The sequence below is a fragment of the Pavona decussata genome, unplaced genomic scaffold (assembly GCF_977016875.1).
Source record: "Pavona decussata unplaced genomic scaffold, jaPavDecu1.1 SCAFFOLD_28, whole genome shotgun sequence".
In the NCBI taxonomy this organism is placed as follows: Eukaryota; Metazoa; Cnidaria; class Anthozoa; order Scleractinia; family Agariciidae; genus Pavona; species Pavona decussata.
This window is the reverse complement of record NW_028145451.1, coordinates 1,579,531-1,605,638: the sequence shown is the minus strand read 5'-3', so window position 1 is coordinate 1,605,638 and position 26,108 is coordinate 1,579,531. Positions and strand designations below refer to the sequence as shown.

General features: G+C 39.9%; 2 protein-coding genes across 2 annotated transcripts; one reads left to right on the top strand and one right to left on the bottom strand.

Moving 5' to 3' along the window:
* The first annotated feature begins 1,035 nt into the window (after nt 1–1,035).
* LOC146485025 (cation channel sperm-associated protein 4-like) lies at nt 1,036–22,883 on the top strand. Its single transcript, XM_085103984.1, has 17 exons — nt 1,036–1,138; nt 3,650–3,763; nt 5,260–5,382; nt 5,896–5,978; nt 7,688–7,730; nt 8,488–8,688; nt 11,196–11,358; nt 12,048–12,123; nt 12,873–12,931; nt 13,419–13,529; nt 14,502–14,566; nt 15,243–15,353; nt 16,182–16,260; nt 18,226–18,302; nt 19,319–19,426; nt 21,695–21,805; nt 22,359–22,883. The coding sequence occupies exons 2-17, from the start codon at nt 3,743–3,745 to the stop codon at nt 22,542–22,544; spliced, it is 1,617 nt and encodes a 538-aa protein (XP_084960110.1). The 5' UTR covers nt 1,036–1,138; nt 3,650–3,742; the 3' UTR covers nt 22,545–22,883.
* A 262-nt stretch (nt 22,884–23,145) lies between these two features.
* On the bottom strand, nt 23,146–25,949 carry LOC146485024 (uncharacterized). The gene is made up of 2 exons (XM_085103983.1): nt 24,093–25,949; nt 23,146–23,588 (listed from the first exon to the last, which is right to left on the bottom strand). Exons 1-2 carry the CDS (start codon nt 25,768–25,770, stop codon nt 23,215–23,217), a joined length of 2,052 nt encoding a protein of 683 aa, XP_084960109.1. The 5' UTR covers nt 25,771–25,949; the 3' UTR covers nt 23,146–23,214.
* Between the last annotated feature and the right edge of the window lie 159 nt (nt 25,950–26,108).

Here is a 26,108-nt window from a genome sequence, read left to right as displayed (position 1 = left end):
CTGCGATTCCAATGTTGTTTTGGGTACTTATAGCTCCGCGCTCGCTCGCTCGAACTCTCACGATCGCGCTTCGCGCTCTCTAAGCTCGACTTGTAAGCAAGTCTATGTTATCCCCACAGCTGAATTCATCCCTTGATGACATAGTTACTTAACAGGGTGTATTGAACTTAGTTCACAGTCTACCCTGCTGGTTCGCTCGACTCGCCTCGGTCTGCGGATACAGTCAACTCCCGATAACTCGAACCTTCAAGGGAAATTGAAAAAGGTTCGAGCTATCGGGAGTTCGAATTATCGAGGATAAACGTATACAGCTATTTCAATAAACGTCGGATTAAAATAATGCTAAAAGACAAGACCGCAATGTTTTGTGGGATTATTTTTTATGAATAATTTCATCAAAATCATCCCTGCACGTGCAGGTCATTGTACTGCTTTACAACCTACTGTTTTCTCCAGGCATGACTGATTTTAATGAATTTATTCATAAAAATCCCACGTAAACTTTCGGTCTTGTCTTTAAGCTTTTAGCTTTGATCCGACAACGTTAATTGAAATAGCTGTATAGAAAATGACCTGAAAGGAAAGGAAAATTGGTTCGAGGTAGCGGGAGGTTCGAGTTAGCGAGGGTTCGAGTTATCGGGAGTCGACTGTATTTGGTTTTAGCAACTGTCTTGAAAAGGTAATTTGGTCACCGTAAAGAGTTTCGAGAAACGTCAGCTCTCAGATCTTTTCACGTTGGCGAAATTATACCTTATCCGAAAATTTTAAAAACATCCCGGTGCAGTGCCACTCTCCCACCGACACAGCAGTCAGTGGCAGTTTCTTTAGTAACTCACCGGCTCACTTGCTCAACTTTCTAGAAAGAAAGAAAGTGCTAGCAGTCAATCACTCGTGTTAAAAAAATTTACCCCATAAAATAACAGAATTGCGAATTTCAAACGAAAAAAGAACCATTCCCCCGTTACGAACAGAGGACGACATCAGGTGTTGGCATACATGACATTATAGCTGATATGATTGGCTGATCGCAACAAACGCCAAAAGACGCGCCATATTGAAAATTTTCTTGGCTTGTGAGAAGTTTCCGAACATTTTGCCCAAGGTTCATGGGATTTTCCGTGTTTTTGGCATGTTCCAGGTAAAAGGACACCTTGCCTTGTTTTCTTTTTTCGGAACTACATGTATGTGATCAGCTAGTAACAAGTATGTTGTTAGATAAAAGTTAAAGCAACTGTTCCGTTCGTTTTGAATAGTTTACATTGGTCAAGTATTTAGCGAGCGTTTTTTTTTGTCAAGATTTTTTAGTAACAGAATGTAAGCTTAAGTTTATCATGAATTATGTTATCATTTAAGATTCAAATGCAGTGTTAATGTGCAATCGTATATAAATATATTAAGTAGTCTTGGAATTGGTGAGCCATTCTCAAACTCATAATATTTCATGAAGGAGGTTTGGAAATGTGACCTTAATTACTATCATAAAATTAAGTAAACGTTTCCATTGAATTTCACCAAGAATTATTGATGGTTTGAGAAGCTATATCAAACAGTCGGAGTGAGTGTTTTATCCGATTTTCAAACACCTTGAAGCTACGCTTCATTTTTTCAATCCACTTCTTGGTGTTTGGACATCACATGTAACACCACAGAGAGTCCACAAAAGTTGTGAAAAAGAAATAAATTAATAAATCATTGACTTACGTTGTTCGTTTCTTGCGGTTTTCTATAGTGTTCATTTGCATAAAATTTACGCGACAGCACTAATGTCGTGTACTGAGTTGTGCGCGAGCGGATCTAAGCTCTGCTGACTTTACTATATATATTGACAAGGGAGGCAACTTTTTCGCGAAACAATTTGAACACACTCAGCAAAATAGCTTTGAACGTTCGACTTGTTCTCCGCTTTGCAACCAAATTCGTATCAAATGAAAGTTGGATAAATTTGGGAACACACTTACCTGTCAGAATCCCAAGAAGAAACAATTTTGAGCCAGCATTTTAGCTCCTTTTCATAGTTTTGCTCGGTGTATTTTTTCGCAACAGCTGCGGCCAGTTACCTTGGCGCAGACGTCACAGATTTACGCGCCATCACGAGCAAAATGTCACCTCTCCCTACCTCGCAAAGATGTTTTTGCGCGATAGCTATGGTCAGTCATCGCTCCCTGTTTAGTCACAAATTGCGCGAACTGACATTCTACTTTGCTTTTATTTACAAAATTTAGATTTGCACGAAAAGTCGGCCGAAAATTTTTTCCGGTCTCGCACAATTTGTGACTAAACAGGGAGCGATGACTGATCATAGCTGTCGCGCAAAAACATCTTTGCGAGGTAGGGAGAGGTGACATTTTGCTCGTGATGGCGTGTAAATCTGTGACGTCTGCGCCAAGGTAACTGGCCGCAGCTGTTGCGAAAAAATACACCGAGCAAAACTACGAAAAGGGAGCTAAAATGCTGGCTCAAAATTGTTTCTTCTTGGGATTCTGACAGGTAAGTGTGTTCCCAAATTTATCCAACTTTCATTTGATACGAATTTGGTTGCAAAGCGAAGAACAAGTCGAACGTTCAAAGCTATTTTGCTGAGTGTGTTCAAATTGTTTCGCGAAAAAGTTGCCTCCCTTGTCAATATATATAGTAAAGTCAGCAGAGCTTAGATCCGCTCGCGCACAACTCAGTACACGACATTAGTGCTGTCGCGTAAATTTTATGCAAATGAGCACTATCGAAAACTGCAAGAAACGAACAACGTAAGTCAATGATTTATTAATTTATTTCTTTTTCACAACTTTTGTGGACTCCCTGTGGTAACACTCTTGGATCCTTGTGTTTAATATATTACTTAAGGACGGTGCCTACTATTGTTACTGCGCATACGTTCTGCGCATCTCGAGATACTCGGGTTTCCTATGGGTGGTGCCTACTAATACAGGAATATTTTTGCGCGGTTTAAAACTATACGGAGAAAGCAGAACTTAGCAAATGCTTTTGGTATCTCAAAAGAAAATTGGGGGTAACCATGCATTTTTCAGAGACAATTAAGCTTCAAGTTAGGAAAAAATCCCATACATTGCTTTATATTTTGGCGCTTTTTAGAGATATTATTGCTTAGTTATCTCTGAAAAATGCATGGTTACCCCCAATTTTCTTTTTGGATTCCAATAGCCCTTGCTAAGATCTGCTTTTCCTACATAGTCATAAACCGCACAAAAATACTTCGGTATTAGTAGGCACCATCCTTAAAAGAGTGGCTTTTAAGCTGTCAATACAGTTAACTCTCGCCTTGCAGACACCTCGCTTGTACGGACAACCTGATAGTACAGACAACAGCTAAATCCCCGGCAAAAATAAATTGCAGACGTTTCACTTAAATAAATACCCGCTATTACGAAATCTTGCTATTAAGGACACTAACTTGTGATCCCGAGGGTGTCCGCAATAAAGGGAGTTGACTGTATTTGTATATAATAGCATGATTAACCAAGCCGAGACAATCAAATCCTTTTCATTATAAATTTTATTTATGTTTTTGTGTTATCAATATTAAAATAATAGAATTATTTATTATTATACAAAACAGCCAGAATCAAGAATGATGTGACATCAATGTGATAATTTTTTCTTTTTCTTTTCCTTTAACATTTCTGCGTATCAGGATTCCCTGTCTCCATTGCTGTTAACATGCAGTAATATGTGAAGAACTGATCATACCCAGACGACTTTCACGACATTCTGAACTTCTAAGAACATGAATGCAAAATTCAAGAAGGTAACTCTTGTAGCTTAAAAATTGTGCATCTTGTACCAAATCTATTTTTATGCTGGCACAGCATTTAAGTCTGCCATGCAGTTGTTTTCAGGGGAGTCGTGAATAAAACAACTGTGTGGGAAGCTAGCGCAGTACTTAAGCCCAACATTTCTTGTGTTAGCAAAAGGACGGAGTGTGTGTGCGTTAGGGGTGGGGGTACTCCATGGAATGTTTGGTGGGTTCTGCATGCATGTAGCTCAGTCTCCAAATCCTGACCCTATTTCAGACCAAAATAATTATATAATTTTTTAGCACCTTTTTTCAGACCTGGCCCTAAAATTATTCATACCCATTTTCAGAACTGGTTTAGAAGTCTGTACCCATTTTTTAGACTTTCAGACCAAAATGGTTAAAATTTATACCCTATTTCAAACCAAAGTATATTATTTTCCAGTGTGCATTTTCAGACCCATTTTCAAACCTGGTCTCTAAAATCTATACTTGTCTGTAAAATCAATACCCATTTTTTTTTGTTTTTTTTTAACAGCTTTATTGACCATTACACATGTTACGTACAGCAAATTAAACAACCAGAAAGAAATGAAATTATATGTGCAAAGTGATTTGAAGTGATAAGGTCAAAAGGGGAGGTGCGAACGGGATGCGAGGACCCATGCAAGGCACCTCCCATGATACAAATAATAATTAAAACACGATCAACCAAAAGACGCCAAATTTAAAAGACGCTAAGAAACTAGGGATGGCAGGGGCAGGATCGTACAATTGACCAGGTACAGGGATAGAATATGTCAAAGTGATTCTGATTTCGCGGTCAAATGTCAGTGGAAGAAGTGTCATAGTCAAAAGTCTGTCTCTGTATGACATCACGCCTACACGTTGTTTGAGGATCCCCCTTGTGGCCCTCCTTTGAACCCTTTCAATTTGAGTTTTCAGACTTTCAGACCAAAACGGCTCAAAACCCATACCCTTTGGGGCCGCACATATCTAATAGTATGTAGCTTATATGGGGGGAGTAACCCCCCTGGGACACTTCGTTAAAGGTATCACAGCCTCAGTTGTATCATTACCCAAGTTGGAATACAATTTATAGAGATGAAATTTTACCAGCCTGCAAAACAAGAGTTTTTGAATTCTTCCTGGCCATCTTTTACTTTTAGACAGTCACATAAGCAAAAGAGCACATTAAAATTAATGTACATGCAGAAAAATCCATGTACATCGTGCTAGATACAGGCCATGCTTGTATCGCAGGCATGTTCTCTAATGCAGTACATGTATATGTTTGTAGCCACAAAAATCAACAACCACGAAATATGGGTTTTAAGAAAAACGCTTACTTCGGATGTATAATTGCTCTACATTCTGGAGCCTATGTGAGGATTGAGAGGAAAAGCTCATTTCCATATTTTAAAACATTTGAAACTGTCAGGTATACTCACTATACTCACTATTGGTTAATAATAGTATGTTTTACATGCAACTATGTTCATTTTTAGGGTGTTAAGCAAGTCCTTGCTGTGAATAAATTAACTTCAGGATTTTCTACAGATGGTGAAAAAGAGGCTGGTGACACGGCCAGTAAACCGGAGGAAAAATCAATGGCCACGAGTCTCAAAAGTGTTAGTCATTTTATAGCTGGAAGTTTGTCATATTATATAACTTCCACATTCTTTGGGTGCGTTTGATCGACCATATTCCGGAATAGGATTACATATAATGATGTCAAGAAATCCCTCATAAGAGGTTTTTGGAATTATTGGAGTACAAAATTGCTCTTAAATTATCATGTATCAGCGAAAGTTTGCAGAACTGTCTTCCCAAATTTACTTGAAAAGAGAAATCTAACAGCTATTTCGCTTATTCTTATTCCGGAATACGGTCAATCGAACCGTGCAACCTTTGAGTACAAAAAACAAAAACCAAAAAAAAAAAAAAAAAAATTGAGTCAGGTCTATTCTCACATTTTGAGCACTTGTTTTGACATTTTAATTTGTCACTATTTAAACTAAATTTTGCCGACCGTCCATTAATAAAGTATAACTGCAATTTGGCTTTGTTATGCTGAGAGAAAAAAGTTTTCCCAATTACTAATTGAGGCATAGGTTAAACATCATTTAATTTTTTTTTTGCAGGCTGTTGACAGAGTACGGTTGAGGCTTAAGGTAGCCTCTATGATAAAACATGCACCTGAATCTGACAACGACGAAGAAAAACGGTACTGCGTGTGCACATTGTCTTGTTTACTATAGGTGCAATTTGACAGTACTTAATATGACATATAGTCCTTGCCCCAGTTGTTGTAAGGGTAGGATTGTAACATACATCGAACTATCAATTTATTGCAATAATGAGGATTCAAAAAGCAATTATGCATCGATCGCGATTTCAACTATCGATATTAACAACGGCAATAGTTTTCTCAACTATCAATAGTTTCAGTGGTCATCAAAGAATCTCCTGTGGTCCTTTTTTGTGATTGAAAACTACAACCCCAAAATTCCTGCTCATCAGTGTTATTTGTTGCCTACTGAAACCAGGAGTATTGAAAGTTAAAATGCAACTTTGCTATCTATGACATTTGTTTGATAGTTATAGCTTGTTTAAGGCACCAGATTCCTGAAGCCCTCCTTAGTTGAGGGGGCAATCACCTAATTTGAAGAGGTTTTAAGAAGGGATGGAGGAAAAAAAATAATTTTTGGAACACTAACAGACAGTTGATACCCACGTAATTGCTAGGGGACTAACTTGGTATTCGTCTATTAATTACTAACTACAAATTCCAATTTTAATATCAATTCAATATTTCTTATTTCTCTTAAATTTTACCAATCTTCCTAGAAAAATAACTCCTCCCAAATATACCCCCAAATCACCCAAAAATTCACAAAATACCCCACAACACAGATTCACGATATGATGATAGGGTTTTTGGATTGCTTGAAACGCGAACGAGATATTTCCATTAAAGCCATGTCAAGTGGCGGAAAATTGGCGTTCAGGTGTAACTCCCCCTTAAGATGTATCCTAATAATAAAGAGTTGTCTCTTGACAAAAGCCTGTTGTTGGATTAACAATAGCCTATTGTTAAGAAACAAGACTTAAGATTCATCTTAAATTAAAGAGGCGGCAAGTAGTCGCTCTGTAACATAGCAATACACGATCTGACTCAGTTGAGTGAAGACCTAAATTACAACATTTCAGTTAGAGCAAAGCTAAATTAAAGACCTATAAAATACCATGTACAAACTATACAGGAGTCGTGTTGTCCCGTCAACACCTCTTAAAACAAACAAATTGGCAATGGTTAGCGCTAACCATGCTTCGAGCAACTCAGCCCAGGGCTGAGTTGCTTGAAGTATGGTTAGCGCTAACCATTGGTTAAGAGGTATTAAAAGCCATAGGTTGTCATGGTATTTAACCCGGGTTAGCGCTAACCATGCTTCGAGCAACTGGGCCCAGGACGTTAACTCATCGGGCTAAAACAGCGTATTTCGCAAAATAGTAATTTTTCAATGATATTTGCTATTTAGCGAAATTTGATCTGGAAAAATGTTTCGCCACAAGAACAACCAGAACATAAACTGCGTATTTCGCAAAGTAGTATTTTTTCCAAAACTGCTTATTGCGAAATTTGATCGGGAAACATGTTTTCCCCATAAGAACAACCAGAATAACTCATCAGGCTAAAACAGCATATTTCGCAAAAAGGCAATTTCAGGGCGTTTTATTATTTTGCGAAATATATTTAATTTTGTCGTGCAGGGAAAATGTATTGCGGTAATGGGCCTTTGCTTTCAGTGATAACGGTATAACGGTAGCACTTGTTACATTTCGTTTCATTTCGTTTCGCAAAATGGCTTACGCCTATCCTAACCGCTACTATTAAATTAAATTTGTAACTTAACTGTACCTGTTTTTGTTTAGGGAAAAAGAATTTGTTGCAGTGTTCCATGCCATTCAAAATGAGGTAATTGAATATAGAATGTTGTCATGTAAAAGTATGGAAAAACAGTAGATAACAATTGCAAGTTTGGTTTATTCCATGTGGGCATTTTGTAGAGTCTGCTGGTTATTTTTTCATACCTTTCCCGTAACTGTGGCCTTGTAATGTCAGTTGGTGATTGAAACACGCAAATCTTTAGTCGTGGTTAAAGGTTCAGAGTTTGTATGTTATTGAAAAGCGCAGTAAAATATTCCCCCTTTTAAAACAAGATACATTAAAACTCGACGTTCAGTATTTTGGAGTCGTAGTCCAAACATGTCACTGTGTCGAAACATTTACCTTATCTTGTCTCTATTTGTGGCTTCACATTCCTGTTTAGCTTACACATGTACATTGTATGAGTAAGGGAGTATCCCTGACTTGGAGAAGAAGGGCATTCTTACTTCACAATTATTCCACGAGCGCGCGTTGGATATGAGATGATAGATAGCCAACGACGCGCGTAGCGCCGAGTTGGCTATAATCATCTTATATCCAACAAGCGTGAGTGGAATAATAAATATCGTTTTATTAAAAAGAATGAAAAAATATTGCTAGATCTTGCTGGTTTTGTTTTGCAAGAACAACCAGAAGACAATGTAATGGTCGCTATTTCTCGGCCACGGTATAATGGCTCATATGCTATGGCCGCTAAACCAATCAACTTTCTGAAATTGAATTATGCAACGATCCTGTGTTTAATGATTCACCAAATAACACTTAAAATTCTTCTGACTTAAAGAAAGAAGAGCTCTTGATGTCCAAAGAGAAAGAAGAAGAAAACATGTGGGACATAGTTGATCTGGATGATGAAGCTATTGAAGAGTATGCTTCTAATGAGCTACTGGGCCAATTTTTGTCCAACACTGTGTTCAGAACTGGAATCCTTTGTGTCATTCTCTTCAACAGTATCCTGATTGCTGTTGAGACAGATCAGGAGCTTGTAAGTAATTTTTATATGTAGTGTTATGTACACTCATTGTGGGCATGAGCAAATTACTTTGCAGATTCTTAAAGGGAACCTCCACTCTGACAACAAACTTTGACGTTAAATTGTTGGAAATGTCTGAATTGTAAATTTTAGTGTGAAAAGTAGAAATAACATTCAAGTATGCTAAAAATTAGATATGATTATCGTCTGTTTTCGCTTTTAAATTTCCTGCACGCCGTCAGTTTGGATTTTATGATGTAATACGGTTGCCACTATTGCCAGTGAGCGGAAGTTTGCGTGAAACAATTGAAAAACCGTGTTACGTCATGAAATTCAACATGGCGGCATCCGGGAAATTTAAAAGCGAAAATGAGCGATAATCAAATCCTGCTTTGTCCGACACAGAAATATTATTTCCATGTTTTCCAACAAGATGTAAGATTGTAGTTTCAACAATTTAACGTTAACCTATTTCAACAGTGGAGGTTTTCTTTAAAATTCACTGGGAACAGCGGGTCAGCCATTGATAGGGAATCAGATGAAAGAAATAAAACAGTTCAGTTGAATTGCCTGTTCCGAAGTTCATAAAGGGACTGGGCCCTAGTTTACACATTGTCCAAATTGCGTCATATGAAGAAATGAACCCCGCCAGAAAGATCACATAAAAATTATTAAGTTTACCAAGTTTGGTTATGTTTCTTTGTGTAATAAGGCTGGTTTCCATATGATCGCGGATCGCAGATCGCAGATCGCAGATCGCAATAAGTTCTGCGATCGTCTGCGATCATATGGAAACCAGCCTATAGATAGAACATGGTTCTATCTTCTGCGATCGTCTGCGATCGTGATCGCAGGATCGCAGACGATCGCAGAAGTAGTTTCCATATGATCGCAGATGATCGCAGACCTTATTGCGATCTGCGATCTGCGATCCGCGATCATATGGAAACCAGCCTATAACCAGGCTGTGACCCTGTCAAAGGTCACCCAAAATTCCATACAAATGTCTCTAATTCTGAGACGGTGTCCCCCAAATCCATACAAAGGCTCTAATTTTTCCTTTATTTGAAAGCCTTCTACCTGGTTGCGATCTAATTATGACAAAACCTCAAACTTGGTAAACTGACTAATTTTAATGTGATCTTTCTCGTGATGGACTCCAATTTCTGATTAAATGAAATTTTAAAACTCGTCCCTAGTCTCCATTTGAACTTCAGAACGGGCAATTATTAGTTGGCACACATACACAGCGACTGTTCTCCCTCAGAGCTACAATAGTCTGCAACAAGTTCCCTGGGGTGTTTACTTGCAGACAGAGGTTACAGCGGCTGCCGGACGATATTAGGGACTTTAAGCAAACACGACGCCGGCGGCAACGAAAACGTCAATAAAGAAAAGGTTTAATGAGCTAAACAATGCTGTGCACGTGCATTACAAATTTTAACACATTTCGTCGCCTTCTTCGGCGAAACAACAACGTGAAATGCCCAAATTCAAGGTTTTATGGAGAACGTGAGCACATGACAGTAAATTTTCATTCTCTGTGCTAACTTGAAGGCCGTTCCCACCAGTTCTGTTACTGTATAGTTCGGTCACATTGTAGAAGTTGAACGAATTGGAATAAGCGCAAAGTAGTACAAGTAACACGAACTTGCATTTTCAAGTGACGTTTTCGTTGGCGTTGCCGTCTTGGTTGCGTAAAGTCCCTCATTATTGTTACAATACGCTATTCTTAGGACAAGTCCAATAGGGGCACCTGTTGCGGGAAAGTCTGATTCAGTCCCTGCTTGGTATATTCATTTGGCTACTGGGATTTGACCCTTGTATTCAGATCAGCTTGATTCTAGTTGATTGACGTCTCTGGAACCATATTTTAGTCCCAGCAAGTAGATAATGACAAAAGTCCAGAAGACAGCTATTCCTCTGCTGGCAACTAACGTTATGATTCTTCTGCTGAATTGAAGTTGTTCATGTTGTGTTGAGGATAAAAGAGTAGAAAAACATTGCGTTTATCTGGGATGCCAGTTGGAGAGCCGACGTCATCATTCAAAAGGAACAATGTGATTCCACAGCGAAGACACTTGTGTTGGCGATCACTAAAGCTGTGGCCCAAAGAGCTGATAACATATGCCTCATAGCCATAAAAATTACAGCAGGGTAACCTCCAAAAAGGATTCTCTAGCTAGGTGTTTGACAGATAAGACACTTCGTTTGTTGAAATTTTTGTAAGTGCAGCGACGCCGGTCTTCTATTGCGTCCTTTCTCACCATGAGGTTTTCTTCTAATCTGTTAACTGCTTCCAGAGGTGACTCAACTTCTTCAGTCTGAAGTCCTTACTTGTTGAAAATTGTAGCCATTGGATCGTTCTGAAATATATAGCGATTCTCAGTTCTTCTTCAGGGGGTGTTGGCGCTACGATCGCGTTCGCACATCACTCTTCTTAAAACAGAATAATTATTGCAACAAGGAAACCCTACAGCCTGCGTGGTGTGATAATTGTTTTTATTTGTTTTTCACAGGAACAGAAATACAGCCACTTGTTTTCAGTGCTGGACCAGTGCCTAATGACCATATTTGTGTGTGAGATCCTCGTCAAGTGGTATCATGGCTTCTTCATGTTCTGGAAAATGGGTTGGAATGTGCTGGATTTCTTTATTGTGGTGGCCCTTCTCCTTGGTCCCTGTAAGTTCCATTTTAGCTTCTAAGTGAAACTATTAAAACCCAAAGTACTGAAATTTCCCCGAGAGCAATGACCCCTCCATCCTCTGAGACATACGACAGATAGTGAGGACGAAGAAAAGGTCGAAACGGGCGGGGGGAAATACTTTTCTTCGTTGAATTTTTCCCCGCCCGTTTTGACTTTTCCTCCTCTCCACTATTTGCCCCCTGGGTATCCGAGGATGTGACTCCTGTTTTCCCCGAATAAAACCATCGATTTTTCTAGTATCGTTTCTTTAGAAATCTGAGACCTTTTTCTTTTATTTCTAGCATCTAATTAATGTTTATTATTAATTATGGAGGCAGTATGTCAACATCTGAATGCCAGATATAGAATAAAAAACACACAAGGAGCTAAGCGGAAACCCGTGGCTAGCCCTGCGTCTAAATTAACAATAAAATCATGTGATAAACAAAGAAAATCAATTATGCTGTTACTTTTAAAAATTGTGCTGTTACTTATTAAAAATGTATTTAAACACGATAAGTATTTAAGCGTTGCAGTTTGTGGGTTCGTGTGTAAATAAATAAAGAGTAATTACAAAATAAGACTTAAAAATTTACAATGTAAGGTCTAATCTAGTTTAAATAAAAATTTACAGCTAATAATTTAACCAGTTATTGACATCAAATGTTATGTTGTTATGTTCTAGTGCTTAGCACAGGATCAGGTAGCAGAGGAGTATTAAGGATTCTTAGAGTGTTGAGAGCTTTTCGCAGTCTTAGAAGGTAGAAATGGATAAGGCCGGGTTAGTTTCTAAAGAAACTGTGGTGTTGCGTCAGTGGGGAGTAGAAACGAATGCTTGGTTTATCAACAGAGTTGACAACTAAAGGTAAACTGGCCACCGTAAAGAGATTCGACCGCTGACGTTTTCGAACGTTAGCCCTTGGTCAGAGCGAATCATGTTGTGAATGGAATTTTCTCATTCTTCTCCTTCTGCGACATTTGTAGTGGTGGTCGGTCAATTTGTTGAGCGCGGTTTCGGCCCGAATTGACAATACAGTCGGGATGGCCACGTGTCTGATGATGGACTAACGCTCGAAACGTCAACACTCGAATCTCTTTACGGTGGCCATTTTACCTTTAGTTATTAACTCTTTGACAAACCAAACATTCGTCAGTAGGTAGAAAGCCAGTTTATACGCAGATTACTAAGAGGGCTAGTTTTGCCCTTTAGTTTGGTCCGGAACGGCCAGCTAGAAAAAACATAGCTTCCACGTGTGTTCTATCCCTTTGCATCGGTTGCATTCAGTATCATTCGCCTTTGTATTTTAAAGCTTCGACCAAATTATTTTATTTTCTACAATAAATACAAGTACTTCAATAAAGGATCCTCGTTCTTTGGATCTCTTTCTTCAAGATTCACCAGCGACCAAATAACTCTTCTTCGTAGTGTAGGAAGGTGATAGTGTTAGAAAGGAAATTTTGTTTCCATCCATAAACGCTGTTTCTTACTGAAACTCATTTGTATTTTTAGCATCAGTTCCCTGCCTGGGCTGCAAATTGTTGTGCAGACCATTCTCCAGTCAGTTCCCGGTAAGTGGTGCACATTCATGGTTAGCTCCTTATTCATTTTTTTACCTGTTGCTGAATCTACTGAGGGGCAAGAGCGGTTTATGAGATGCTTTTTGAACAGCTGGAACGGTTGAACCAGAGCTGATTTAGCTTGATTTAGTTGAGGTTTATTATTTATCAGAACACCTTTTATAACGGTTTTCGGCAGAAACCGGCCTTTAGTCGTCAAGTTCACGCGGTGAGATCGACAAAAGTTGGGTTAGTGGAGGATAAGTGCCAAGACTTTGATGAAATTCCAGACGTTTCGGGGCCTAGGCTCTTGATCAGTGGAAGGCAAGCCTTGACTACCACTGATGAAGGGCTAAGCACGAAACTTCTGGAATTTCTTCAAACTTTTGGCACTTATCTGCCACTAACCCAACTTTTATATCTTTTTATGAGTGCCACACACCAGAAGAATATTTCGTTTTATCCGTAAACGTGTTGCTATTGTTGTTTTTCTCTGCAGACATGGCCAACATAGTTCTGCTGTTGGTTATCATCATGTTGGTGTTTTCTGTGATTGGTGTGACGCTGTTCAGAGACATAGTGCCCATGTATTTTGGAAACCTTTCTAGCTGTATCCTTTTCTGCTTTCAAATATGAACCTGTTTTTCTAAAACTTTAGAAGCGAGACACTCAAAAAGAACTGAGTCAGAGGGGCCCCAACACCAGGAGGTTCCTGGCCACGAACTAGCGGCGGTTTTTTAAATTGCCAACTGAAACTGTTTGTCCCATGAACCTAGTTAAATGGCTTTAGCTCCACCGAACCTCCTGTAGCTCAGTGGTTGAGCGTCAGAACTAGTAATCGGAAGGTCTTAGGCTCGACTCCTGATAGGAGCACTCGGATTTCCTTTTTCGGAGTGTGGCTGTGTCACTCACTGAATAATACATCATTCTCATAAAATTACATTATTTGTGGTATTTCTCATGGTAGTGGTTGGGAGAATTTATTCCAACATCAACACAGTTTATTATTTTTTATCATTTTTGTTCTCATGTCCTCATCAACTGGTGTATTGTTAGGAGATAATTGACGTTGGTCACTATTGGAGTTTAGAGCGCTTTTCTAAAACCAAAACCAAAGTATTTCTCTGGCCAATCACAACAGATGAAACAGCGCAATCAGCCAATCAGAACTCAAAGCAAATACATGTAACCTGCGTCAAGCGCGGGAAAACGCGTGCGACCAAGCACGATTGGTTTTGGTTTGGCTTCCCACTGGTTAAGAAAATGGCGCGAACTTTGCCAATCAGTCATAGAGTCTAGTAAAGCAAAACGAAAGCAAACGCGAAATTACTTCCGACACTCAATTGAAAACCGCTCTAACGGGCCGAGTAAAACTAGAGGGTGGAGAGCCTGTGGTGCTCACGTGTGAGCTCTTTTTAGGCTTTCTTTTTTCATGCTGGTAAATCTTTCATCAGCAGTTCAAACGTATGATATTTCAAATATTCTTTCTACCCATGAAGGAACAACAACGACGAGAATGCCTTTTAACAGTGTTACCTTTGCCAATAAAGAAAGTTTATAACAGTCCTTGACTTTGTTTTAGCTATGTTTTACTTGTTTGTTTGCCTTACTCAAGATGGCTGGATGGAGATTTTCAAAGCTTTTCAGGTAGAGTGCTCGGGAAGTAAATAACCATACTTTGCTGCAAGTCTTCTCAGTTGCTCTGTAGTTAGTCTAGAGCATGTGACTGCTGTGCCGAAGGTTAAGAGTTCGACTCGCGTCGAGACCTCAGAACTTTTTCTTTTCCCTTGAGCAAAAGTAATTATACTTACTGTTTAAGAGTCTCGTGTATTTCAAGCACGTTTGAGGGGGGGGGGGGGGGCTTATAGAAGTGGAGGGGTTAATATAGGAGGAAAGCTTATTAATTTGGCGAAGTACAGTACAATAGCAAAAAAGGGGAAACGGACTGGAGTTGGGAAGGAAAAGGTTGGAGCGGAGGTGGGGGTTTGGGTGGGGAGGGGGAAGAGAGGGGGTGGGGGACTTAACGACTTTCTTGCTCTAAAAGATGGGGGTGGGGTGGGCTTAACAAAGGGGAGGGGAACTTAATGAAGGATTCACAGTATCTTGCCCTTTGCACCGGTAAACGAACAGTAACGACATATTTGCTAGTGGATCCTACTAGCGACTAAGATATCTATCACTCGTCAAGTGGCTTTTTACTACGATAATAAGATACAGAAATAACCAAACGAACAAATAAACAAACAGACAAACAAAAAAAAAAGAACGAACAAACAAGAAAATAAACAGCCAGTGATTCACGTTCCGTTTGTTTACCCCACAGGATGTGGGCGAGACTTACTATGTTGGTGGAGGGCTCTTTCTTCTCGTGTTCATAGCTATTGGAGCATTTGTCTTTGCTAACCTTGTTGTTGCTGTTGTGGTTACAAATCTGGTAAGTGGTAAATTGTAGCCACTGTCATTCAGCAAAAGGTGCATTTATAACGCAAAAGGTCAATTACAGTTTGGATTATATCAACCGCTTTTCAAGTAATTACAGCCTTCCATCCCGTTCGTCATATGGCATCGGAATTTTTCGTTTCAAAATTGACTCGTTAGGAAGTAAAACCTGCTCAAACATTAAACTAATAACTTAAAAGAGCTGACCCTAACAATCCATAGATTTCAATTGCAAGAGATCATGTGAGCTTATTTTGGGAAGGGCTTACTGTCGGAAGGAAGTTCGCGCTTCAGATCTGGAGGCCTTTTAAGGCCAAAAATTGAAAAAAATTAAGGAGGGGTGCTTACGTCAACCTCCTTCCCAGGGGAAGAATGGGAAGAAGAGAGACCCTGGGAACGAGGTTGCGTTAACATTCGGCTTCGTAATCCCACCTATGGTAAATAATCTTTCTTGGGACAATGTAACTAGTGGCTGAAAAGAAACAACAACAACGTCCATCCCCAACACCACCACCACATCAGAGGGAGAAGGGATTGTGCAGTGGTGAGAGCACTCGCCTCCCACCAATGTGTCCCGGATTCGATTCCCAGACCCGACGTCATATGTGGGTTGAGTTTGTTGTTGGTTCTCGTCCTTGCTCCAAGACGTTTTTCTCCGGTACTCTGGTTTTCCCCTTTCCTCAAAAATTTCTAAATTCCAGTTTGGTTTGGCAAGTGTCCCCAACCAGTGCTCTGCGCTAAATACATTGGCACTAAAATAAAGTGATTTATTTATTTTTTTACTTTTATTTTTTCATACCTATAAATATCGTTCTGAGCGCAGGAGTTCGCCATGGTTGATGTGAAGACTGAGGGGAAAGAAAGGGAAACGGATGATCTGAGGGCTAAACTCGAGGAAGAAGGTAAGCTTCTCTAACTATCAGTAGATTGAAATACAGTATTTAGTAAATCGTGAAGAGACTGAGGAGATACTGGCGGATTAGGGAGTTTTGTGGCCCTAAGACCAAGTGAAGTATGGGCAATCACTCTCCGCGTGCATGTCTCATTTTATTTTGTATGCAAAAAAAAAAAAAAGAGCCGTGGTATTCTTTAATCCTTTTGTTTTTTTCCGATTTATGGTTGTGTTTTGCTTGTCTTTTTTTTTCGTCTCAGCGGGACACTTGTCCTGTTTTTTTTTACCTCTTTCGCACAAGCGCCTGAGAAACTTCATTTGGTTTTCCTCAGTTTGATATGAAGCGTCGTAGTTTGGAACCATTCTCCTTCCGTCACGCATCACTCACGCACACCTGCGAAACGCTGAAAAAGAACGCCTGTTCTGAAGCAGGGACAACGGAGCAAACTCTTAATTAGATTTTAACAGCAAAAGCTAGTCGCGAAAAAAAAAGAGCGAAAAAAAAAAAAAGAAATGCCTGAAGAAATTCACGATTGTTTCGGTTGGGTCTCTGATTGGTCAACATACTAGTGAGGTTTATTCTGATTGATGTGAGCATGCTCTAAAAGCTGGGTTGCATCCTGATCTATTTCACGGTAACACCCCAAAAAATGAAGTCCGCGCTTACAATACGAAAGAAAATCTGTTTTGGAGACTTTGAAAAACACAGAGCACAATTTTCTGTTCCATTTCTGAATAAAACCAAAACTTTTATTTACGGTGCGGTATTTTGGAATATGAATACATATAGTGATTCCCACAATCCCCCATAATAGGTTTTTGGAGTTACGGTATACCGGAAAACAAAATGGCTCTTGAATGTCGTGTGCAAGCAAAAGTTTGCAGATATTTCCTCTCAAATTACCGAAAACAAGAAATCTAGAGGCCATTCAATTTATTCTTATTCTGGAATACGGTCAGTCGAGCGCAACCTTAACGTCGTACATATCCTCTTGTCAAGCAAGTCAAAACGGTTGTATGGAAACCTCTTCTCTCGAGGTCTACTTATGTTGAAGCATTGAAGCTTTCGACTGTTTCTCACAGTCTTCATCAGCAAATACTGTCTTTAGTGTTGTCACGTGACTTATGCGTGTTTAGTCACGTGACAACAAGTAAGAAAAGTGCTTTAGAGTGGTTTTCAAATCAATATCGTAAATCCAAAACCAAAGTAATTAATCTGGCTTATCACAGCAGTGTCAAACAGCGCAATGAACCAAACAAAATTCGAAGGAAATACATGTATGAGTCGTCAAGCTCGGGAAAACGCGTGCGAGCAAGTTGTTTCTCATTGGTTGAGAAAGTGGCGCAAGTTTTGTCAACGAATCACCGAGCGTAGTAAAGCAAAACCAAAGCCAATCCGCTTTTAAGCATACAATCTTCATGAAGGATGTATCAGTGAGGGTGGGCCGATACCATTTTTTTCAAATCGATCCGATACGAGTACCATATGTACCGATATTTGTACCATATGTACCGATATTTGGGATTTTTTTCGATGTCGATACCGATATTATGACGTCATCATAAAAACTTTTTCAGTGATGTTATCACCTACACTCCAAAAAGGCTCTCATTAGTCTGCATGCCAAATATTTATGGCATCGCCAAGGTAGTGTCCGGACTACAGACGATCCGCCGAGAGAACACATACGTCACAGGGCTGTGATACCTCCGAGCATTATGCAACAGCACATACAAAAACGGAAAAATGTTAGTTTTCGGCACAAAAACAGGCTTCAGCATCCAAGTGCGTGGTCACGTGAGCAGTATCGAAAGGGATCGAAACAGATGATATTTCTCGCAATTATCGATATTTTTCAAGGAAAGTATCGATGATATCGAGTATTTGGTATCGAATCGGCCCACGCCTATGTATCGATATCAGCCCAAACCAAGAAGAGGCCAGAAACATCCCGAACCCGCTTTGTCTTTTTAGATACAACAACGCAAACTGTGGGAGTTGAAGAAGTTCCCAGTTTTGTTTATCTCAAACAGATGCCGTTTCAGTTACCGGTAAGTGTTCATGCTTGGTGTCGATAAGTGACCGAATGTCTGCTAAGACACACGTGATAACTAGCTTGTGATCATTAGTGTGTTAGCATCTAAAGGTCTTGTGTTGTGCCGTGGGGAGGACAGATCATGCTTAAGACAGACAGAAAAACAAACACACACGAACTAACAAACACGTCCGGTATTTCCTAGCGCGAACCCTTTTCCTGAATACGATCAGAAAGTTTGCCGGCCAAACTCATCTACAGAGGCAAATTAATTAAGGACGGTGCCTACTATTGTTACTGCGCATACGTTCTGCGCATCGTGAGATACTCGGGTTTCCTATGGGTGGTGCCTGCTAAAACAGGAATATTTTTTCGCGGTTTAAAACTATACGGAGAAAGCAGAACTTACCAAATGATTTTGGTATCTCAATAACCATGCATTTTTCAGAGATAATTAAGCTTCAATTTAGGAAAAAATCCCATACATTGCTTATATTTTCGCGTTTTTTAGAGATATTAATGTTTATTTATCTCTGAAAAATGCGTGGTTACCCCCAATTTTCTTTTTGGATTAAAATAGCCCTTGTTAAGATCTGCTTTTTCTGCTTAGTCATAAACCGCGCAAAAATACTTCGGTATTAGTAGGCACCGTCCTTAAGAGGGGTTTGCTTTTAAAACAACAATAAATAAATAAATAAATAAATAAATAAATAAATAAATAAATAAATTCACTTCCAAACTGGGGGGTTTAAAAGAGCGTTGAAGGTATTGCTTAACTGGGTTCACAGCTTCATGACAGATGAAGCAAAATCCTGAGCACTGTTTTTAACGGCTGATATACATGTAGTTATTATCCACGAATTTTGGGTAATTTTCTCGAGTTTTGCGAAGAGCTTGTCTTTATGTTGCTTGAAACGATTCAGTGCACATATTAAAGCGTCATCCTCAGAAATCTTGTGTAAACTTTGCGTTATCATCATAAATCTTCGAAAGATTTCGTGTTCTAATTCCATTTCATGCTTTTCTAACCAGGACTTGACAAACATTCCACATGAAAAACTGGAAAACTATTTTCTGATCCTGAGTGCGATTGAGCAAAACCTTGTGGAAGCTAAGAAGATCCAGGCAGAGATAAGCGTGGTAAGATAGATAGCAACCTTTTGGCCGCTTGCTTAAAGGGTTGTCCAATACACCAGCACTGTACGGACCGTAAATTGCTATTACGGTCCGTATCCGACAGACATGATAATTTTAATGCATTATAGTAGTTTTAGTTTAATATAGAAATAGTGTTTTAAGTCCTTATTTAAATAGAGTAATTCATTCATTCATTCATTCATTCATTCATTCATTCATTCATTCATTCATTCATTCATCCATCCATCCATCCATCCATCCATCCATCCATCCATCCATCCATCCATCCATCCATCCATCCATCCATCCATCCATCCATCCATCCATCCATCCATCCATCCATCCATCCATCCATCCATCCATCCATCCATCCATCCATCCATCCATCCATCCATCCATCCATCCATCCATCCATCCATCCATCCATCCATCCATTCATTCATTCATTCATTCATTCATTCATTCATTCATTCATTCATTCATTCATTCATTCCTTCGTTCGTTCGTTCGTTCGTTCATTCATTCATTCATTCATTCATTCATTCATTCATTCGTTCGTTCGTTCGTTCGTCCATTCATTCATTCATTCATTCATTCATTCATTCATTCATTCATTCATTCATTCATTCGTTCATCCATCCATTCATTCATTCATTCATTCATCCATCCATCCATCCATCCATCCATCCATCCATCCATCCATCCATCCATCCATCCATCCATCCATCCATCCATCCATCCATTCATTCATTCATTCATTCATTCATTCATTCATTCATTCATTCATTCATCCATCCATCCATCCATCCATCCATCCATCCATCCATCCATCCATCCATCCATCCATCCATCCATCCATCCATCCATCCATCCATCCATCCATCCATCCATCCATCCATCCATCCATCCATCCATCCATCCATCCATCCATCCATCCATCCATCCATCCATCCATCCATCCATCCATCCATCCATCCATCCATCCATCCATCCATCCATCCATCCATCCATCCATCCATCCATCCATCCATCCATCCATCCATCCATCCATCCATCCATCCATCCATCCATCCATCCATCCATCCATCCATCCATCCATCCATCCATCCATCCATCCATCCATCCATCCATCCATCCATCCATCCATCCATCCATCCATCCATCCATCCATCCATCCATCCATCCATCCATCCATCCATCCATCCATCCATCCATCCATCCATCCATCCATCCATCCATCCATCCATCCATCCATCCATCCATCCATCCATCCATCCATCCATCCATCCATCCATTCATTCATCCATCCATCCATCCATCCATCCATCCATCCATCCATCCATCCATCCATTCATTCATTCATTCATTCATTCATTCGTTCATTTTCATTCACAGTATGGACATAGATGCCAGGCTTGCTTGGCTCTTGTCGAGGACTTTTTCGCGGCATTTAGCGGTTGCGTAAAATCAAATGGTTTTAGCTGATATCCTTAGTCATTCTTCAGCTAAGGTCGAGGACCGAGGACTTTAAAGTGACTAGGAATTTGGATTGATACTCAATGTTATTAGTTTGCCAAAAAAAAAAAAAAAAAAAGGCGCACTTTTTTTTCCTAAAAGAAGCATTTTTACCACTTCTAGAACCCTATCTCGTAAGACGTCTGTGTTTTGGAATATCAACTAACAGGGAGCCGTATGATGTTGCCCATATCTGGGGACCGGTTAAAAAATGGATAGTTTTCCTTTTCCGCCGTTTAAATAAAATAAGAATCACTCAAAAAGCCATTTTAATACTGCAAAACTCAAGTAAAGAAATAACCCCTTTTGTTAATTAATTTTTTTTAATTCCTGATTTTAATTCTAAGTCGGAGCTTGAAATTACTTCCCTCCCCGCCTTCGACAGTAATAGCTGAACTCATGCGAACTGGCCGCCTTTCTTGGTGCTCAGGCGTAAACGGTTTGATAGTAATACTAGATACGGTATCAGTACTTGAAAACTAAAACGTTAACGTTGTTTGGTCAACATAAGCTGAGCAGTGAAAATGTTCAGTGCAAGGTGTCGTATTTAGAGTCGACTTGATTTGGTCATATAATATGAATGGCTGTATTTTGTTGGCATCCAGGTTCTCTAAATAAGGCGCCGTCCCTACTAGGGCGACTACTCAGTTTGATCGGTGTACATGTGATACGTGAAAGTCTCTAATTGCGCGAGTTTCCCTTCGTAAGTTTATGTGAAGATTTGTTGAGATGATCGTAATTGAATTTTTTTGCCAGATTTTTGGTGAAGTGAGTGTATTACAAGAAAAAGCCAAAAAGGAAGGTATCCTTAAAAGCGATGAAACTGAACAAAAGAGGATGAGTGAAGACAACAACAACAATTTTTCGGTAGGGAACTTTGTCTTTTCTTTTTATTAGAAAAACACTGGGAACAATCGGTACAAAACAAAGTGCTGTTAGGCTTCAGGGTTCACCTTTCCAGTTTATTCCCCAAAAGTAGTACATTCTCAGAGCTAAGTAGTATTAGTTTCAGGGCGAAATGATCATTCTATTTTCTCGATAAACCTGGATTAAAAGTAATCTTATTTACTTGCCATGTTGAAAGAAGCATTTGTTTGCTATCTACATTTGCTGACTTCTCCTCTCGCAGGTTATAAGCTGATAGCCTGTTAGAAGGGTGGCAATCAGTGCGCGCAACGTCAACTGTTAACACTTGAACTAACGGTGATCAGCATCAAATTTCTCCTTGTAATATCAATTCTTATGCAACCCTTGACGTCATGAGAATTAAGGATATGATCACCCAAGGTGAATTTTCTTGATACTTAAATAACATCTCCCCAGTACTTTATAAGAAAAGTATGGCGACAAGATAGGAGAATTTGTTCTTTGATATTAGGGTGAAAGGGTTAACAATATGTTCACCTTCCCCTTTCCACAGTTAACTGGAGGCGACCTAATGTCTAACTTGATGGAGATGGAGAGCGGTAAAGTGTTTGACTCGCACAAGGAGACTTTGGGTTCCATGTTACGAGAAGGAGCCAAGCTTATTAGTGCTGCGCAAAAGAAAACCGCTGACGACGGAAGAAAGCCATCCTTCTTGCGTAGCCTTTTCCACAGGGAATAGAAACTTTGCCAATAGGATATAAATTTTCTTGCATGGAAAATATCCCAAGGCAATCTTTTCTTCAGTACCTTTTGGTCTGCGGCAAAAAGCTTGTTGATCCTTGGTGCTGGTTCAAGAGATCGCGCTCTCAAGATGGAAATTAATGACTGAACTGCGAGCTCAAACATGCGCAATGTTTCTGGTTAATGCTTAGCAGCAGTCACGTCTTTAGACGCATTGTCCGGGATAAATGTTTAAAATGGTTTGACTTGTTGACTTCCTTTCATGAATGTTTCATGTTTTAGACGTTTCTTACTCGGTACCTTAAGTTCTCGTTTAATAAACTATTATGGTTGCGTAGTTTGAAGTAAGGTCTTGAACGTATTGGTAATCGTTGAATGAACGTTCATACTACAATTACATTTTTTTAATGTCAAAACGATAGTGGTACCTGAATAAACGCTTGGGGTATTGTTTTACGAAAATGCAGTTTGTTAACTATACAAACGATCTTTACCCTCTTTGTTGCACTTGCGCAGTTACTAACTCACAGTTCACCGGATGTCTGCAATTTGTTTGTCTCGCACAAGCATTTGTGAAGCAAAACATTTGCAATTTGTTTGCTTTGTACCACCATTTATAAACCTACTATTTGAAAGTTCAGCGAACGCAAATCCAGGGAATGAGAGGGTCAGAATTTGTTGTCAAACTGTATTGACCCGTCAGGCTGGTATTGATCTAGGCACCCGTGAAATCCCTTCACAGGACATGAACTGAACATGTCCGTCTCGTACGCATCCCAGCCTGATTGTTTCCCGGTGGATAACCAGTGTTCAGCGTGTTTGTAAACCTCCTTCCCATAGCGGTTCCTAGCATACAGACCTGGATTGAAAGGCACATTGAGCCAGCTGCCGCTGAAAAAGACCTTTGTTGGCAGGTGCTCAGAAGTGATGGCTCCTTTTGGGTTCATTCTGTGCTGGCCATACATCTGAACGGACCATCCGTCAGCAAGTAACTCGATCTTTCCACCTGCTAAACTGCCTTCTACACAGCACCACGGCTGCTCTAGGAATGAAAGGATAAAGTTGTCTATAAACCGAGGAAAACTAAATTCACTGGTATGTTAAAAAATACCAAAGTTAGTGGAATGTGTAAAAAGACTTGAATTCACTTGTAGGTTACAGACTTGGAATATGCTTATAAATGGAGGGAGACCTCAACTGTTTCTTTATAGACGAAAAACACGTTTGCGCACATCCTTGCAACTATAAAGAAAAATATAATACCCTAGAAATGAGGTTGAATCCTCATCTTGCATCCTCATTTTGCGAACCCAGCTGAATTTCTCTCGCAAACGGGCCGCGGGCGCTCTTCAGTCTCCTGTATCAACGCAACGTTGTGCTGGCGTTGTTGTCGTGAACCTAAAGATTACATTGTAAAGACTATCAACGGAACAAAGTCGACTGCATCCAGTTTAACAAATCGACCGTTACTGTCTGTTCGAACTATTTTAATGTATTAACTGAACCTCGAAAATATAACACAGTAGGTTTTATCTGTTATACTTACTGATATCATGAACCACACAACCTTGTCGGGTAAATACATCTTTTAACTTCACCAGCTTGGGAAAATCCGCCGTCAAAAATGTGACGTCAGCGTCTCTCTCCCAGGGCAGCACTTTGTTCAATTTAACCGCACCTAACAAAGTCCCTTCCTGGAGTTCGCAAGAAACATTATTCCTTCCGCACTGCTCCATTATAAATTTTACCGCGTCGGCTAAATTCTCCAAACAACACGGTGGGACGGCTAGTCCCAACTTCAATGGACATTTCTCCCCCGTGCGATGTTTTATTCCCCTTCGACAGCCAAACCATCGAATTTTGCCGTCTGCTTCAACTATCTTTTTAATATCGTGTTTATTTGCAAAGTCTACGAGTTCCTCATCTCGTACTTTGGGCTTTTGCGTGTGGAACATTACATCCGGGCAACTGACTACCGCAGTAACGTTATGAGTAAGTCCCGGATGTAAGCTGGAATATCGTTCCTTTACACGCAGGAATAAATCCCGGTAAAGGCCGTATTTTCCACTTAAATGAAATCCAACATCTTTCAGTGCGGTTACTTTTGCCATAAATGGACCTGGCAGATCGTCGCAAACCAAGCATTCGGCAAAAGAGTGGTGGTAGCCCGATTTATAAGTCAAAGTGTAATTTTTGAGCTGTGTTTGATAACAGCCATTTGACCAATGACCTGTTAAATTTCTAAAACTGCCACCAGCAATGAAGGTGTTTTCATGGGTTGAGAGAACTCTAAGTAGCCTCTCCAGGCTGATATCGCTTGTGAAGTGCGTTAAACTAGGTGCAATCAAAACATACTCCGTATTTATTCCACCGATAATGTTCTCAAGTAATTCTCCCTTGCTGTACGCGCTGTTTCGCAAAGAGTAAAACGAAGCGTAAACATTTGAGGTTCCCTTCTGACGTATCTTCTCAAACGAGCGTTGATTCCAGTTTTTCCCTAAGATAAAATGCGTTCTGATCCCGGGAAATAAGCGATACACGCTGTCAAAAAATGTGAAAAACCCGCCAATGGTACCTGTTTTACCAGTTTCGTTAAAAAACATTGTTTCATCACCTGTTGGTTTCGTCACAACAACATCGTCAAAAATTAAAGTCACGTGCTCTTTCATGTTGCGTTTAAATGAACATTCTTCAGTTTCAAAGCCTTGTCTGTAAAACGGATAACCATGAATAGATCCTCTATAAACCTCAGGGCATACAACATTCGATGTTTTCGGCTCGTCTTCGCCGAGTTTTCGTCGCTTGTCGTCGTCCACGTGGGCGCTTGTAATGAACTCGATTTCCCGAAGGAGTCTTCGTAGATTGTCGGAATGGCCGTCAATGATTCTCGCCATGGCTACATCTCGATCCACTGACATTCGAACGTAATTAAGGTCTTTGGTCAGTCGACGTAGTCGCTGAATTGTTTTCTGATGTGCCAAACAGAGAGGCTTGTTGAGGACTTTCTTTAATAAAGCGATTTGTGCCTCGTTTTGTACGATGCTTCGTGAAGTGGAGTAAATGTTTAGACACAAATAAATGATTAGTAAAACCACGAGGATTGTCTTGAGCTTTCGTTGAAGACCTGACATCGCCATGAAACGACCAACCCATCGGCCTTGTCTATGAGCCGCGCGCCGTGTTCTATCTTTCTTCTGAAAATCATTGTAATTTGAAAACAGCATTTTGTTTCCGCATCCTACTCAGCGTAAAAACAAGTGATTATTGCTCGCAGCACACGGCCGCGAATATTCATCACTAATGCACCTTTCCGTAAATATTCTTATTGACTAGGCCCTGTCATTGTTGTCATCTTTACTCGCGAATTGAGCATGCGCATTGAACGATTTATCGCAATGAATAAAGGTGGGCCGATACCAGTTTTTTCAAATCGATCCGATACGAGAACGATGTTAACCGATATTAAGCATTTTTTATATCGATATCGTGGCGTCATTGTCCAAGACTTTGCTGTGATGCTATCAGCAAAACTCTAAAAGCACTCTTTATTGTCCCTAAACAT

Bases quoted from the DNA above. Each gene is read 5' to 3' on its own strand.
- LOC146485025 (XM_085103984.1), top strand. From the start codon at position 3,743: ATGAATGCAAAATTCAAGAAG. The intron at 7,731-8,487 runs GTAATTGAATAT...TCTGACTTAAAG, and splicing joins TCCATGCCATTCAAAATGAG to AAAGAAGAGCTCTTGATGTC. The intron at 19,427-21,694 runs GTAAGATAGATA...TTTTTTTGCCAG, and splicing joins TCCAGGCAGAGATAAGCGTG to ATTTTTGGTGAAGTGAGTGT.
- LOC146485024 (XM_085103983.1), bottom strand. From the start codon at position 25,770: ATGCTGTTTTCAAATTACAATGATTTTCAGAAGAAAGATAGAACACGG. The intron at 23,589-24,092 runs GTAAGTATAACA...TTTCATTCCTAG, and splicing joins TTGTGTGGTTCATGATATCA to AGCAGCCGTGGTGCTGTGTA.